The sequence below is a fragment of the Mercenaria mercenaria genome, chromosome 3, assembly GCF_021730395.1.
Source record: "Mercenaria mercenaria strain notata chromosome 3, MADL_Memer_1, whole genome shotgun sequence".
NCBI lineage: Eukaryota > Metazoa > Mollusca > Bivalvia > Venerida > Veneridae > Mercenaria > Mercenaria mercenaria.
Genome location: NC_069363.1, coordinates 36540912 through 36559110, shown reverse-complemented (window position 1 = coordinate 36559110; position 18199 = coordinate 36540912). Strand labels below are relative to the sequence as shown.

General features: G+C 36.5%; 1 protein-coding gene across 1 annotated transcript; it reads right to left on the bottom strand.

The window, feature by feature from the left end:
• Window positions 1–16878: 16878 nt before the first annotated feature.
• LOC128555876 (uncharacterized) lies at window positions 16879–17866 on the bottom strand. Its single transcript, XM_053539658.1, has 2 exons — window positions 17458–17866; window positions 16879–17312 (listed from the first exon to the last, which is right to left on the bottom strand). The coding sequence occupies exons 1-2, from the start codon at window positions 17864–17866 to the stop codon at window positions 16879–16881; spliced, it is 843 nt and encodes a 280-aa protein (XP_053395633.1).
• Window positions 17867–18199: the final 333 nt, after the last annotated feature.

Below are 18199 nucleotides of genomic sequence, written 5' to 3'. Positions count from 1 at the left end.
TGACTGTACATTTGATCTAAAGTACTAAAACAAACGTCATTATGTTTATTATTATTGTAAAAAGAGAAAGATATAATTATCAGTATGGTGGCTGATTTCTACCAGTGTCGTTCTATCGTTCAGGCGACCCGCCGCAACGAAAGAACAACGTTTTCATATCTGGCGTTGTCTCGTTCTGGCGGGGGGCGCCAGAACGATAGAGCGCCAAGACGACATTTTTGGGCGCCGTTTACGAGTGTCGTTCTTTCGTTCTGTCGCGCTGCATTCTTCGTTAAGTCGTTTTGGCGGGGACACCAGAACGAGGGAACAAAATTACGCCAAAAGAGGAAAATGTCGTTCTGTTGGGGGCGCAAGAACGACAGAACAGGAAAACGACAAATGTGAAAACATCATTCCTTCGTTATGGCGGGGCGCCAGAACGACAGAACAACATTTGCAGAAATCGGCCACCATATATATCAGTAAGTTCGTTGCGCACTATGCTATAAAGTGACTAAAGTTATCTGTGATGAATAATCGAACAGTATGGATGCAGATTAGACTGCGATGTATGTTACCAAAACGCATTAGTTTTTTTTTTCTTAAGGCCTGAACCATTGTTAATTTGAAACTGTTCACGTGCTTTCAGAATACTTGATGAAATATACTTTATTCAGGCGTTTTGGCTATTTCGTGTTCGTCTGTAACTTTATACATTATTTTGATGGAAGGCACTAAATCATTTGCATTCGTAAAATGTATCGTGTGGCCCAGTCTTACAAGTGCTCGCGAAATGCCAGTCACATGCGTAGCTTTTAACATCGAAGATGACCGTTTGGAAGCCCCCAGTGGCATAATTTTAACCGAATTCCACATAGTACTTGAAATGAAACAGGTAAGCTGTATAACCTAGCTGTATCCCTAAAAACGTCCACATTCGACAAGCCACATACTTCAATAAGTGCACATCGGCAAAGTATGTACCTCTTGACAAGTTCCGTTTTCTCATATAATCTAAAGGATTCAATCTGTCACGAAATATTACCGATCTTCTTTGTAGAACTCGACCTTGTAAAATAACCTAGTGGGGTAGCCATTTATTTTTTATTTATTTATTTATTTATTTATTTATTTTTTACTTAAGTTTGACTTCTTAAGACAGGTAGCTACCAGTCCTACCAGTCCTAAAATCGACTCAAAGTTTGGACTTAGTTTTTTGTCTAAGACTTTTGATGAATAAGCTTAAGTAGATATTTTGAGACTTAGTCAAGACTTAAGTCAAATTATTAGTCTTAGCCCTTTTGTGAATACGGTCCCTGTTTTCCTACGCTTATACACAAAAGTAGAACATGAAACAGCGAGAATTTCGTGCTTCGCCATAGAGCACTAGCTTACCATATGATCTTTGTTATGCGACAATTTTCTTTTGTCATGCGAAGTAAGCTAAACAGGTCTTTAAAGACCTGACTGACACCGTTAACACATTAAAACGAGAAACCTATGCTTAGCTTACAGTATCGTTAGATTGAACGGTATGCGACCATTTTGCGACAATGTTCCATTGTCATGCGAAGTGAGCCAAACTGGTCTTTTAATAATGTCAGACAGATACTACTAGTAACACCAGGTTACACACATGAAGTTTCCGTAATTACAAAACCATACCGTTACAGATTTGGTAAATTGAAAATAGTTCAATGCTTACGAATTATTTTCTTCCTAGCGTGATTCCATAAAGGCACGGGTAATCTACGTCATTAAACATCCAGTTTTTATTTATCTTTTTACAATTGAATGTATATGTGTAATTACGATATTTGAGACTTGCTAGGTATTTCTGAAAAATCCAAATTTATGTATATCTGCGACTCTAACCCGTCAAAACTCTCAACTTGAAAGGAGCAAGACAAGATAATACATACCAAACTGATTATAAGTGATCCTCCCAGGCAAATTCTAATACCTGTTTATATATTCAATGATTCAAGATTCCAGTTTGAACCAAATACAAATGTATACTTTTCTCCCCTCCCCCAAGCAATTTATCTGTACTCAGCCTTCTATAGTTTCTCTTATGCAGAAGGAACAGACAAACTGAGGGACGGACAATCCCATTACTACACACACGCGCGCATATATATATATATAATATATAGTTTTTACTCGTATATACCCCTCACGCTCCGAGAACACATATCACTGTGTAAAACACTCCGGCTATGAAAGCGAAACTACTTCATACAGATAAAATCAAAGGGTGACTGCGAAAATTGTGTTAAATACATTTGTAGGAAATTGAATTTACTTATGTGACCAAAATTTTGTTTTTACATTTGTGACGCTTTTTTATTACATATGTCACCAGCAACGTTTTTACGTAAAATTATTTTACGTTTGTTACCATTTTTACATATGTGACCATTTTTACATTTGGGGGTCCTACACACAAAATTACCTTAATAGCATTGAAAAAAACAACTTGACCTTTTGAAAAACTATAAATCAATTTTGTGGTTTGACCTAAAGAAAGAAAATAATAATAAAGAATACATTTCACGTATGTTAATGAGCAGTTTGGGTTAAATGTGGTATATCTATACAGGGCGAGAACGATGACGTCATTGTGCTCAGACTGACTTTCATTAAAATGATGCCTTTAAATTGCCTTATTTTTTTTTATTAATTTTCAGTTTATATGTTTCTTTGAGATCTTTTTATTGAAATATTGTCAAATGTTGGATAATACGTTTAAAAGATAAAAGAGAAACGTTTGCTTATCGCTACAAAGCATAATAAATAATTAGTAAGTATATGAAAAAAAAAACAACAGAAACTATGACGACGAGTCATTCATCTTTTATTTATAAACTATTAGAGATTGTTACGTATGTAACATATGGCATGTAATTATTGTGAGATAACGTTTTAGAACTCGTTATGCTCCATCGTCAAAGCCACGATTGTTCATTAAACAGTGATGCAGCCAATTATTCCGCGTTACCAGACAGACACGCGATGCATGGCGTTTTGATCAGACTATACTATTGTTTTTTATCCTAGAGTAGCAGAATATTTTTAATACGGTCGTCAAGAACGATAAATACATGTTTGTCATGACAGCAACATTATCAACAAATATATTGGAAGCTGGTTGCTTCCTATATACAGGAATAGATTTTTAATGTAAAGAAATACCGCATAAACACTAAAAACGTTAAAATATGCAAATATGTACAGAAATATAAAATGATATATAGGGATATAAAACCATTTCAACTGTTGTCAAAAATGAGTGAAAAGTCAAACAAGCCTACCCATCCATTTAATAAGATAAATAAACTTTATTTATGTGAGTGTTTTGTTATTGGTAACGTAGGTGCACTGTCTAAAGTAAAGGTTTATAAACTACAGTGTTATATTAAATAACACTAATTAACAGTCATAAAATGATAAATTCAATATAAAACCAACACATGCATCCTTATTAGAAATGAAAATAATAAAATAATTCTCGCTAGAGTATCAGTATCTGTACAATAAATGTATTTTAGTCTTACTTGACGCGTCCGCACTTAAAAGGTAATACTTCATATTTCCTATTACAATTGCTGAAATGTGATGCCAACGACTTTGAGTTTGCGAAGTCCAAAAATTGTTTTCGGTTCTTGTTTCAGTTTTTCTCGATCTTTACTATACTCATTTTAGAATGCAAAAGATGCTTCAACGCCGCCCTTAAGCTGAATGGTTTTGATAAATATCTGAATAAGTGTTCAATCTGCTGGATGTTGTCATATGTAAAGTACCTCACCACGTTCGGATCGATTTTTCTTCTACAATGTAATTTTGTAAGCATACATTTATGGTTACATCAAAAGATGAATTGAAACAACTCGCATTCAAGTTAAAATTAACTTCTCAGAATGAGCATTAATCAAATGTAATATCATTTACTAATACATTTTTACCAGAATTCAAGATAAATACCCACAAGTTAGTTAATTAGCAAAACAATAAAAGACAAAGTACTTCAAAGCAGGAGAATTGCATGTTCAAGTGAAACATCAAACATTCAGAATGTACAGGTCTAACCATAGAACTCTCATTTATTTTTTGGACATTGCGCGGTGACAACTGGAATTCAGCCTTTTTGATCTAGAAAATAATTGCCTATGTTTACAGCATTTATTTTCACACTTACAAGTAGTTGTTAATTGGACGGCTGACTATGGACCTTATATCATTTTTTTTACGTTAAAATTTCCTTCTATTAGCTGATTGTTCTATGCCATTAATAATAATGAACCCAGAACTATCATACCATACCACGTTCAAAAGATATTCACAATGGACTTGGATCTTAAAACACCAATGAAATTTATGTTACGTATGTTTTTAAAAAATGTTTTTATGTTTTAGTTGTTCGTATGCATTTATAATTAAGTCACTGTCTGTTTCTACGTTTATTGCACCAGGTTTAGTATACAATAGGCTTGGTTTATGATTTTAAGTGGTGTTATATCATTTATCATATTGGTAGCTTATCTCTAATAATTTACTTATTAATAAAGTATTAAATGTTATAGCTACTATTTATGTTTGTTCGACAGTGGAAAAAATATCTGTTCTTAAACATCATAAATTACATACTTGTTAACATAGCAAAACTGAAAAAAAATATTTGTTGTGTTTGTTGCTACAAACAAATATTATACTAGAAATTTCTATCAGAAGTTCAGTATTCAATTTTATCAGAAAAAAAATATATGAATAAGCATAAATAATAACATAGTTGCACATTATTCTTACATGAGGTCGTCGAAGCCAGCTCTGAATCGTTTCCATGTAGGATCATGAATGCAACATCATTATATGCTTTCCTTGAATTATCGAAATTTTATATTTTGAATTGTCACAGTAAAACAAATCAAATATATTGTTTAATGGTTAGAAACTATAAAATTGGCAACTTTAATTAAAAAGTGAAATAAAAAGAAAATTTGTTTGAATCCTAAATACCATATCATACATTTTCACTCTTGAAAATATTGCACCTGGTGTTCACCGTGAAAGATATTTCATTCTTGTGCTGATACAAGCAACTATCCCATATGTACAGGGTGTCCGAAAAGAAAGGTAACACTTTCATACTTTCAGAATTTTGAATCAATGTTGGAGAATTTGCATCAAAATACGCACACATATAAAACTAAGATGTAAGTATTTTCGGTAAAACAGTGGAGTAAATATGTCAAACAATATCATTTTTACATTTTTTTTTTAGTTTAAAGGACCTTTTGTGCCAAAATGCGTCATTTCAATAATAAATGACGTTCTGCTGATGACGGCCCTTCCGCACTGAGCTTTCCCTGTTTTACTCACACTATGAAATTGTTAATAACTTTTTCACACATTTCTTCACTGATCTTCTTCACTTCCCGTTTGATGTTTTTCAACAGCATATCCGTGTCCAGTGGCTTTGGTCTGTAAGCATCCGACTTCAGGTAGCCCCAGAGAAAGTAATCGCACGGGTTCAAATCAGAACTGTGTGCGGGCCAAGATTGTCCACAATCCTTCACTTCAGGGTATCGTCGGGAAGTCACCTTATCGCCGAAGGTTTCATGAAGATAATCTAATACAATATTAGATGTATGTGCCGTCGCACCATCCTGCATGAACCAGACATCTTGCAAAATATTTCGTTATTCAAGATTTTTATTATCAAATATACATTAAGCACTTGTAAAATGAATGGAATGCAGTAAAATCTGCACAGAGTTCATACTAATCAATTAATATATATGTATATTGTGATTCAAATCAGATGATTTTCGCATACCTTTATTTTATTTTCAGCGACACTTTGTAAATGAAGACCCGTTTTAACGCAGTTTGAGGGAAATTGTTTACGTAAATAAATAATTTGAGCGAGTCGTTTTAAGATATGTGATTTCAAACACCTTTGTGTCCCCAGGCTACTGTCTAATCAAGAAGTTCTGTATATAATTATCCTATAGAATGGCTTACAAGATATTCTTTGGGAATAGTGTTTGACTTGACTTAGCTTGACTTCTTGACTCTAAAAACTCTTTTTCATCGTTTCAGGCGTTCAAAATGAGGTGACTCCGTTTATACATCTTGTATTATGTAACATTTATGTCATGATGGGCTTTTAAGCCTAAATGAGCTGCAATAAAATTGTCTTTGTCTTTGTCATACTCCATACAAGATAGTAGGGGCTGAGACAATACATCTTTCACTTAACTTTCGGACTTTATAGTGTAGTCTTAATTAAAGTTAATGCATAGGTACTTTGATTGTCAAACGCGATACTTATTAACTTGAGACACCATTGGCTCAAAATCGTACTCAACGCACTGGTAAAATTAGATTCCGATTGGCATGCACGGTCTTATACATGTAAATTGCAGTTAAAATATTACACTACATGCACGGTAAAATCGGTTACTCACATTTATGTAGTTTGCATAATTATTAATTAAGACTTTACTTCTTGTTTTAACAATTTTCTGAATTGATATACAAATGTTTCAATCATATGGCAAAAGAAAACCCATCGCAAAAACAAGCATTAAAGTCGATATCAACTTTGGCTATCGATTTGCCATATACATCGGTTGTCGGCACCGCTTGGCAGTGTTATTTGCTCACCGGTTTACCGTTTATTCATGAGGATATTTTATCAACTTACTGTATTGAGTTTAACGTCACACCGACACAATTATAGGTCAAATGACGACTTTCAATATGTTTGGGGTGCTCTGTGCTTCAGAGAAATCTACCCTTACCTTTTATATTCATGGTGGAAGAAAATCGGTCTGGTACCCCACCTGACATCATTCAGCTCTGGCGGGCACCTGGGTAGAATCACCAATCTGCCGTAAGTCAGCTGGATGGCTTCTTCGCATGAGGAATTCTTCTCTCCAAGTCAGGCTCGAACCCATATCAGTGAGGGAAAAGAAATTTGATGCCAGCTACCACGGAGATAGTTTATATCGTAATACGAAGTCCATACTACAGTATATAAAGTCGTTATTAGATTATACAATATATAATTTGATTATGTCAGTATGTGTAGTCGATTGTTCATTATATAGAGTCGTTATTTCTTTATATAGACAGTTCCATTATGCGGGTGTGCATTTACCACATCACCGCCACACTCAATTTTATACAGATATGACCACTCAATAAAAAGTAACAATTTCTCTATATAAAGATGTATCAAGTCATTTCTGTTTATGGCCTAATTATTTTAAAGGAACCAGCATGGGAGTCATCTGGTCGCGCAAAAGCGGACAGGTTTTTGAACACTATTTTTTCACTTGGCATAGCCACAGAGGTCTAAATTAAAGCTGTTTTCTTTTTGAATTTCCTTGTGGGTGTAATTTTGACATTTTGGTAAGAATAATGGGAGAGGAGGTAGTATTTGGTGAAGTGAAACTCACTTTTAGTATGAGTAGTATACTTCCAGGTCACAGCTGCGCAGTGTGATTTTGATGTGATTTTACTGTAAGCAAATGTGACAAGAGAAATCTCTCTTAGAAGATACAGGACCCCTACTTTTCTCTTCATTTTATGTCAGTTTAATCATAACTCTTTAAAATGAGGTAAGGATTTGTTCTCTGAAACGGGTCTAGCTATATTTAGTAGCTCTTTAAAAAAATAAGTATATATAGAATATATAGGGAATAATATTTAGTATAGTGTGACCTTGTAATACAGTTAAGACTTTCCACAGGATACACTGCAAAAATAGGTTCTGTTATCAATGTGCTTGTATAATAATTGTTAAATAATCGTATTAATAGAATTTATACTTTTTAACAATCCAGTAAATCCAATAACAGTGATTGCATGTTTATTATTAGATCGTTAGCTGCGAAACTGCTATTGAAGAAGCTAGAGGATCGATGTTCAAATTCATGACATACCAAATTTCTATAACAGGCAACTTCGAAAATTGAAATACAAATTTTCAAAGAGTCTTATCTCACCAAGGCGTTTAATTTCGATCCAGCTCAATTATCGATATTCATATCTATAAAATTCAGTAAATTGTCCAGATTTGTAGTTTTTCATATCACAGAAGTGGTGATTGAAAATGAGCTATCATTATATCTATAGCGGAGCGCTGGTCAGAATTCTATTGTTAAGAATCGATTATGATTATTTTTTCAGTAATTGTATCTGTTAGGAAATATAGAGATTTTCTTTCAGATCAATTAAATCAGTGAAAAGATCATTTGGAATCATAGAACGTTTCCAAACTGCGCAATAGGAGACTCAGTTAGGTTAGCCCGAGTCTGTTTATGAGAGGTAATATGCACCAACTCTCACATGCCCTTTCATAGGCATAAGCTGAATTCTATTTTTGTGAATATGAACGAACTCCATGACCACAAAGGATATATAACGACACTCTGCAGCGCAATAAGATTTGCACAAAAATCCTATACTGTCCTTTCAAGTAGAGTTTCTGTATGCATATAAAGGGGAAATATGTACAATTTTTTTAACACTTTCAGGTTTGGAAATTGTTTTACCATGAAACTCAAGCTTAAGACATTCAATTCTTTCTCGGTAATGAAATAAAAGGTAAAAGGTAAACGCATTGAAAGTAAAATATTCAAATTACAAGCACAATATACAAATTGTAGCTATGTTTGCCTGCAATATATGTAATTATAGCAAAGAGTGACTGCATTGAAATTAGATAGTATTGAAAACCTGAAAGTTTTGTAGAGACAAGGTACTAAATGTTGTTAATACATAAAATGGGACAAAGGACTGATCCTCGTGGTTTCCACTTGATCCATGACAAGGCTGTAGCTGTCAAAAGTGCTATCGTTCGAAAGTTTCTGAGAGATGAAAAGTGGTCCACATCAATCATCACGCATATTCAGATGTTGTATGTTTGCAAATATTTATCGAATAAAGCACTTGGGAGTTTTCAGTTACGTAAGATCATACTAAGGAGTGCCTGTCTGGAGCGTTCACCTCTTGGTTTTCTCCACTGCGGAGGTACGTGGAAGTCAAGGGTGAATCATGACTTTGAAGGATGAACTAAGTCTGTACACGGAATGTATACCATACTCCAGCAATTGTCATTATTTTTAGAACGGAAGTATAGGGAAATTTTGAAAACAGTGGTTGTTTATGAGTTTGTATTTGAGACTTCATGTAATAGCATTTAAATTTTTGAAATACACGCAGTCAGCTTTGTATGACGTTAATTATACAGTATGAACATTTAAGGGGAAAAATTCTCTCAGAAATTCATAAAACGTGAGTTCTCTTAAAGTGACTAGTGGTACAAACTTATTGACATAAAGAAAAATGTACCATATTGAAAAAATCGCCGTATGTATATATAAGTCCTTGACAATGTGTATATTTATACAAATACTGATGATCTACATTTCTATGGTTCCAAAATGTCGAAGTGTTGCTCTTTCTATCTTATTGGTAGAGTAACAGATATTTGTTTGATAACACAAGCACTAGAAAGAAACTGAAATAAAAAATTAGACAGGTACAAAAACAAATATTGAAGCAAGTCACGCTCAATAGTTGCTATGTCTTTTCACAAATCAAAAACAGTATATGAGCCGCGCCATGAGAAAACCAACATAGTGGTTTTGCGATCAGCATGGATCCAGACCAGCCTGCACATCCGCGCAGTTCGCTAACGGTTTCTCTAATTGCAATAGGCTTTGAAAGCGAACATCATGGATCCTGACCAGACTGCGCGGATGCTGGTCGCAAAACGCACTGTTGGTTCTCTCATGGTGCTGCTCATATTTGTCTTAGCATTAAGGGTCCATACGATCAGTATCAATTTAGATTGTATTTAAAACGTTTGTGTTAAATTATAAGCTCCTTGTGACATGATTTTATTTTCCGTAGTTATCATTAAATTATCATTGATAGATTTCGCTTTTAGCTGCGATGCATTTAGAGATTGGTACGTTAGATACTTCAGCAGTTTGATTAATGCCATTTTTACATTAAGTAAATATGAGCGAAAAAAAAGAGGCCGTGAGTTCTTTAATACATTAAAACGATGTTCTAGCAAACTGAATCCGATTTGAAACACCTTCTACACACATTACGTAGCATCTGTATTTAAGCTTAGATCAGCGACATTTTGCATTGTTCAGTGTTGGACGTACTGTGTCAAATCGATTCTAATTAACCAATTGATTTTTATATCCTAGCGCAACTGATTTTTTTCTAAAGCTTGCTGGGCACAACAATATGTAGGTCATCAAACATTGATTATCAGAAAGACATCAAACGTGAAAACAAATTAATTATCCTTTTAAAGACCATACATGCTTCTCGAGATAATTCATTTTGTCGGACTTAACGTCACACCGACACAATTATAGGTTATATGGCGGCTTTCCAGGAAGACCCAGGTGTCCCTCAGAGCATTATATCACGAGCGGGCACCTAGGTAGAACCAGCGACCTTTCGTAATCCAGCTGGATGGCTTCCTCACATGAAGAATTCAACGCCCCGAGTGAGGCTGGAATCCACATCGGTGAGAGGCAAGTGATTTGAAGTCAGCGACCTTAACCACCCGGCCACGGAGGCCACGCTTCTCCAGATAAAGTGCAATCATGTACATGTACATATTAAAATATCATTGACGTACAAAGACTATTCTCTAACGACTGTTTTACTTCGCTTCAAATATTGATCATTTTGCTATATTTTACGACAATTTAACTGAGAGTGACGACCAGCAAAGCAAAAATGAACATGGTTAAGTGCTTTTATGAAGAGGTGCAAGACAAGACTAGCCTTCGTTGATGATTCATATTATTTAGTACGCACCGAAAAGTGGTAGTATTTATATGGAGAAGCTTTTGAATAGTCGCATATCCACGAGCCTTTCCGAGAAATAGAATTGCCAAAAGTTGTAAATGTTCAAAAACGTATTTCCCGGGAAAATGTCGACTGGAATTGAATGGTAAATTCAATGAGCGTTGCTGGCACGTGGATATTTGGCCATTTTTTTTTGGTTGTCAAATAACAGAGCGGAAACTACAGTCCGTCATTTGATCCCGCATTGCCGAATAAAAGCTTTCAAGCAGGCCCGGATCCAGAGTTTGGCCGGGGGGTGGCTAGTGGCCCCCTCTCACCCCTGTCCTCAGTCGGCTTAGAAGTGATTTATACTCCTCAAAGTTGCATCAAACTATTTTGGCAAAGGAATAATGTTTTTCTCAAGATTTAGACCAAAAGAATGCGCTGGAGGTAACCCTTTCATACCTGTTTTTCAATTTTTCTCCGGACAAACTCGTAGCAGGAGGGCAATATCCACATCTGTTCCTCAAAATTTAGACATGAAAATGCAACAGAATCCACCATTTTATATATCTATATTTGGAAAATTTTCAGAGACCCCTCTGAGTCTTCTAACAGAAGCGAGGTATCCCTCCTTTACCTCAAAATTTAGACATAAACATTGAAACAGAGGCTACCTTTTCACACCTATATATCAAAAATGTCCAGTGAAAAGAAAAGCTCCCTGAATCACATGGATACATTCTGTGCTTCCAAAGGATGTTCTCATTGGTTCGAAACAGTTACAGAAATTAGGGTAGTTCGCACATTTGTTAAACCGGAAGTAGTAGCGTAACGCCATTTATCCAGAATACGTAGCATAAAGCCTGGATTCGGCGTACGTAAATGAAAATCGTCTTATAAATTAAAGGCTACTGATGAGGAACTTTTTAACGGTGGCAGCGTAACTATCTTTCTACCCAACAAATGCCTTAAAATCAGCTTGAAATGCGCGGAAATCTTTAATCATGAGTAAATGTCTTAAAACAAGTACGCGGACCTACTAGTATTCATTTTATTTCCCCATATTATAAGCAATATGTCTGTTTACGACTGAGAGAAGATTCACTTAAATATACTCTATTTACGAAAATGTGTCCAAACTTTTGATTTTCCAAAAGACTTCAACTATGAAAACTTGTCTTTTTTTCAAATTAGTCTAGCAAAATATCGTTCACTCGACCCTATTTTTTTTCAATATATTTTGAAGTTTTAAAAACTCAGGGTTTAAGCTAAACACAAAGCGAGGTTTCGAACCATCATCGGTGAATGACAGGTAATTTGAGGTCAGCGACCTTAACCACTTGGCTGCGGAGGCCACGGGCATATTTTGTACATCACGGTCGTGCATATTGTATACAGGGCACTTTACCTATATTTGATTATTTCAAATACTTTATCTCATATTGAAAGATATAAATGAATGACTGAATTTTATTAATAAACCAATGTGAAGACATTATGAAGATGAAATTACTTGATTATAAAAACAAGAAGGGAAACCTTTTAGGCTACTAATGAATCTTTATCTTTGATTCATCTTAATGAACCTAACAATGATAATGCTTTTAGTTTAATCATATTTTATTGCTTTAGTAAGATTTTATTTTCTTCTCAAGGCAATCCATATTTGCAAGACATGCATACAAGAGGCAAACTGAATCCAAAATGGGATTTGAAAAAAAGTTGGATTGCAAAGGATGTTTGTGGTAGAAGGTGGGGTGTTTTAGAGTGATTTTTGTGCGGGAAAAGAAGAAAAAATGACTGGAAAAAGACCCCCCCCCCCCCCTTTAAAATCGGGGGTGTTTTATGGAGGTGAAGGTTCATTTTTGGTGCATATTTGTTGCTGCACATGTTGTAGTAGTTATACAGATGCAGTTGGTAACCATCATGACGCGGTGCTATGTGTCTGTCGACTACTGTTGTTTGAACTTTGATGCAGCAGAGTCAGAGACAGAGTCCTGCCACAAGAAATGACAAGAAGCATGTGTCGAAAGCTGGATTAGTGAACATTTGCTGCTATAATGAAATTTTTTTTGCAAGGCGGTGCCTCACTGTGTTAAAACAAAAATGGCATGCCGCAGGGCGATGTTTTAAGAGCGAATTTATAATTTTATAACATTTTACACTATATAAATGTATGAAAGGATGGCATCTTACTATAGATAAACAAGATGGAAAATAGCTCGGCGGTATTCAACACAATGTCGAATTCCTTTAGTACTGTACTGAGCGAAGCGTGTCCGACACATCACAAGGTGTCGATTAACGAAGCAAATATTAGTAGACTACATCTTGGAATTTCGGTAGAAACTTGGATGGAATTATTCACAGCTTACATCAAGAACAGGACAAGTTTGACCCTAGACTTTTCAAACATACCAGACAGTGAATATTTGATTGATGTGGAGTGTGCCTTACGTGATTTTCTGACTGCAAAGAAGTGTCTGTACGTGAAGTACGAGGACATAGCAAAAATAAGGACAGACTTGGATATGAGGTTATCTACCTGGATGTACATGTTAAGGAAATACATGAGTAATTATCATTCTGGGATTGACTTGGAGTGGTGTGAGCACAGTCTGGACCCAAATTCGGACTGTACTTGTAATATCACAACGGAACCCAAAATGACGAATGGAGCTGAAAAAGTCTATGTGAATATTTTAACATTGTTATTAGACCATCACGTTGTCAGAAACTGGAGATAGAAAACAAAGAAACTGGATTAACAGTTAATAGAGATGTAACGGTAAAGCCGACGCCAGATCAACCAACTGACCCTGCCGTTAGGGTAGTTGTCACATTAAACTGTACAGGAAGCAGTTCGGGTCTTCGTTAACTATAGCTGCAACCAAGACAAAAAGGAACGATTTGTATAAATTGACTTATTGGGCACCGCCTTGGAGTGTTCAGTAACAGTGCAGTGAATTATTATTTATTATTTCTATTGGTGTAACTTATGATGTACTGTCGTAGCTTTGATCTCGACTAATGTATTTCTGAATAAAGAAACCAAAAAAAGTGAATGTTTATTTGAATAACTCTATCAGTAGACCTCTGTCATATAAAACCTTGAATACCGATGACAAAAGGACGTTAAACATAAAACATACACTGAGTACTTAGACGTTTCGACGCACAACGAGGCATCGGCAATGATTTTCCATTTATTGACGTTTACGTCGCCATTGGGTAATAATCAAACACACAAGGAATGCCCGTTTCTTGTAATTATGATAAAAGAAAAGCGTTGGGCGCATTTATGATGCAAAACAGCTTATAGCTAAACAGCACCGGTTCAAACATTCTGTAAAATACAAAAGTCTTCGTTGATAAAATGTATACAAGACCTTTAGCACCATAAAAAACAGTAAAACAGAGAAGTCTGCGAAATAACTATGACGGTCAAAATCATTTTACCGCGTGCATATGACCCTTTTTATTCGCCAATGCTTCCCCTATAAGGTTCAGCTGGAATTCGGCGAGTCAACCGATTTAACTTTTCCAATGTTCAAAGTCACGGACGGTACGTTTTAATTGAGCCGATACCGAGAGACTTCCTAAGAATGTTCTTTGCACCATTAACGTCTCTGTTTGTAATGTAATCGCAGGCAGGATTTGTGCACTTGAACGTTTCGCTACCTCCTAATTTGTTGTTTATCGTTCCACATTCACTGCATGTTTTAGAGGTGTAGCTTTCTTCCTGAATGATTATGTTAGTCTTCGTGCCTTTGGCACGATGCAAAAGTCTCTCACGAAACTTGTAATGATTCCACACTGTCAGATGCCGTACAGACTTCTTGTTGATACGCCTTCGTTTTCCATCACATTGCCTACGAATGATACTAGGTATGCCGATCTCTCCAATGGCTACGTACGAGTATTGCATCAGGTTGTATGTACAGCGAAGATGCACCCATCTGATAGCATTACCTAGTTGATAATACACCTTTTGTAATTGTCTTTGCCGATCTTCTTTTGCTTGGGGCTGCTTTCGCCGTATGGCTGCTTGCATTTTTGAATTAACATAGTCTATCTTTGCGTGCAGACTGTCAATCTTGTCTATGGTGCTACCGACCCGGCGCTGACTTTTCTTTTTCCTGTGCCATTTTTTCCCCTTTTTCTTTGTCCGTTTACGAACTGGCTTAGATGGCGCTTTACATCGAGATGCAATTTGAAATGCCCGTGGCTTTGATGGATCGTATATTGTCAAGAACGTTCTTCCGCCAGGATCGATTCCACACATAGAATCGAATGGTTCGTCGTACCGTTTGCTCCTCGTGTAATTTGGATCGCACGGTATATGTAAGACGAACTTTCCTTTCGCTGTCTTGACGATCTTAACGGCATGTTCTAAAGGTGGCAGTTTGCTCACTGGTTTAGACAAGCGCAGGAATCGATTTCTTACATCCTTCCTTCGCGTAGTAAAATTGTCCGGCATGGCTGCTATACAGTGGTGTAATGTATCATTATCGTCAGTGTCCGTCTCCTTCAATGTACGAATAAATTGTTTTTGAATTTCGAACGCTCCTTGACTCGGATTCATATCGTCTTTGTCTTTCAAAGTCACAGTCTTGATGTACTTTTTCTTCTTCTTTTGATTCGTTAACGCCGACTTGTACATGGTACAGAAGTTCTTACAAGCTGCTGTTTTAATCGTTGTCATCTTGTTATCGAAATACCAGTCGTCATTTGCGTCCATTCTGAATTCCATTGGAACGTCACTAGAATTGGTCTTACAAACGTGAGTCTGCAAGTCGTACTGTCTAGGCTTCAAGTTCTTTTCACGAACGAGATAGTTGCTCCAGTTGTAAGCGTGATTGCTCACTCTAAGCATCTCGTTCAGCACTCTTTTCTGATTTCGAGTTGGACGTATTCCGACACTGAAAGTCGTCAGAAATGGTTTTTCGTCTTCCAGTTTCGCTCGCTTCCTTGTTCGTTCGAAATCAGATGCAAACACCTTGTTGTGTGATTCTCCATCCTTCGCAAATTGAAACCAGCACTCTAGGTTTTGGTGCTTGAACACGTGTGCCGCTTTCCAAAGCGTTAAAGGAGAGAGGCTTCTCTTGCGATTCATAGTCGTTTGATTTGAACTAAGGCAACATGCATCTTTTATGAGAGTAAGAAGCCAATTTTCACAAATATTATTTTTTTAGTCTCGGTTGCAACAATCTCTCTCGCCTGCCACTGACAATGCGACTGTACATGATTATATGCAATGTGGGATATGAAAACATAATGTTTCGCTAGTCTTCTTCTCTCTGTTTCTTCTATCATTTGGCAAATTTCTGTAATGCAGCCATGGTCCAGTATAAACATCGGCGAATCTCAATGTAACTACATTTATTAAGCAACTACATTGAATTCTCAGATGGTGATACTTGGAAACATGACGGTGGCAAGCCCGTTAAATGCAGAGCCATAGAAATTTGGTACTGTACATTTTTCTAAAGGTGATATTGCGATGCTGAACGAATACGTCGGCTCGTACCTCAGGCCGATGTCCGATTAGCTTAATGTTGAAAAACGAAATGTCAGTTCATACTAGAGAATCGGACACGATATTTTCACATGCCGAAGACCCTTGATGCCCAGTTTACACCATCTATTTTGCTTTGAAATTGATACAAACTTAAAAACAAAGAAATCACTGCTTTTTTAGGTGATTAGCAAACTGGCTTGTTTTTCTTACCACGACAGAAATTGATATAACACATACAAGGCTCATTATTCATGCAACGTTTTCTCCAGTATGAGTTGACATATGCGTATTATATTTCTCAAGGCGTGAACGTATCTATAATGAAAAAGTTTAATCATAAGGATTCGTGACAGTGTTCTTTGTACACTTGTACAGAAACATGATGACATACCGAGTCTGGATTAGGACATTGTTTCAAAATCTCTCTAACCTAAGTGGGATTGCTATGTTTGCATTACTATATGACAAAGTAAGACACGGCACTGTTCTGAACATTTTATTTCCAATGTATTATCATCTTTCATCACAACGAAGCAAAAGTATCAATCGGTTAGTCTCACTTTTACGCTCGATCTTATTTTGGCATTACAAAAGCAGCACTTGCCCTTTGCTTTTATCTGACCGACGCAATATTCACAAAATGTGTGACCGCAAGGCACCAGTGTATGATCTTTCTGTGCGGACAAGCATATGATGCAAAGCATCAGTTCGTCCCTTGCCTCTTGCTTGGCTTCGGACAGTTCTCTCTGATGAGCCAACAGTAGCTCATTTTCCCTCTTTTCCCAAGCCGTTTCGGTCAACGTACTGCTGGTAACCGTTGATGAGGGCCTCGTATAAGGTTTTAGCTTGTGTATCGGACTTTTTGATTTCGTATTCATGGTCGGACTGATGATGTCTGGCAACTCGTCATTGTCTTCATCGCTTATGACAATGGTGTCTGTTAGTGTGATCTGTTTCTTCGCTTTGTCCATATTGTCTGAAACAGAACAAATAAACGAACGTCAGTTGAACCTTTTACAAAAAAATTGTTACATGGTCAATTCAACAAGTCAGTATTAGCTAGTAAATGTAACGAGTTCAATTTCAAATTCAAACTGTCAAATCTCAAAGTGTCAACTCACCAAGTTCATTCGTCAACAAGCCTTGATTCTCCAGGAGAAATCTCGCAGCAGCTATTACGTCTGACATATCTGTTTCGTTCGCCGCCTCTCTGATTTCGTTTTCCCACAAGTTAAGTTTCGATAGTGCCGACATGCTACTCTTGAATAAGGCAGGGTATCGTCCATGATCCAAGTTGATACAAGTTACCACGTTATCTATGTTTTCGATTAAGTTTTGAGCTCTTCTCACTATGCCTCTTCGCTTGTATAAGACAAACGTTTCCATTGCTTGTCGACGGCTCTCTGTCATAAGTGAGCTCAGTAAATCTGCGACTGCACTGTTCATCGTTCTGATACAGAATGACACTAAGAGTGCATATCCACACACTCCCTCTAGCGAAAATTGTTTCGACCAATCAGAATGTGGCATTTAAACCACGCCTACTTTGTATTGACCAATCAGAAAGCAGATGATTGAAAAAGTTATTTTTCGGTACAGTACCAGAAAAACATACCCTTGAGCTTCAGTCTCTATTATACGCTCTTATTAGCAACACGCAAAAGACTACCATTCAGCTTATCAAATCTACAAGATGCATGCGAAAGTAATTGACATCGACACTCTGAGAGGGAGATCTGCAACGTTAGACATGCTTCTCAGACACAAGCTACGCTATAACGAAATAGACAAGTTGCTGTCACTCAGTGAATGCCATGACGAGTACCTACAAGAGCAGCTGTACGGTTTCGTTGAAGAAGACGA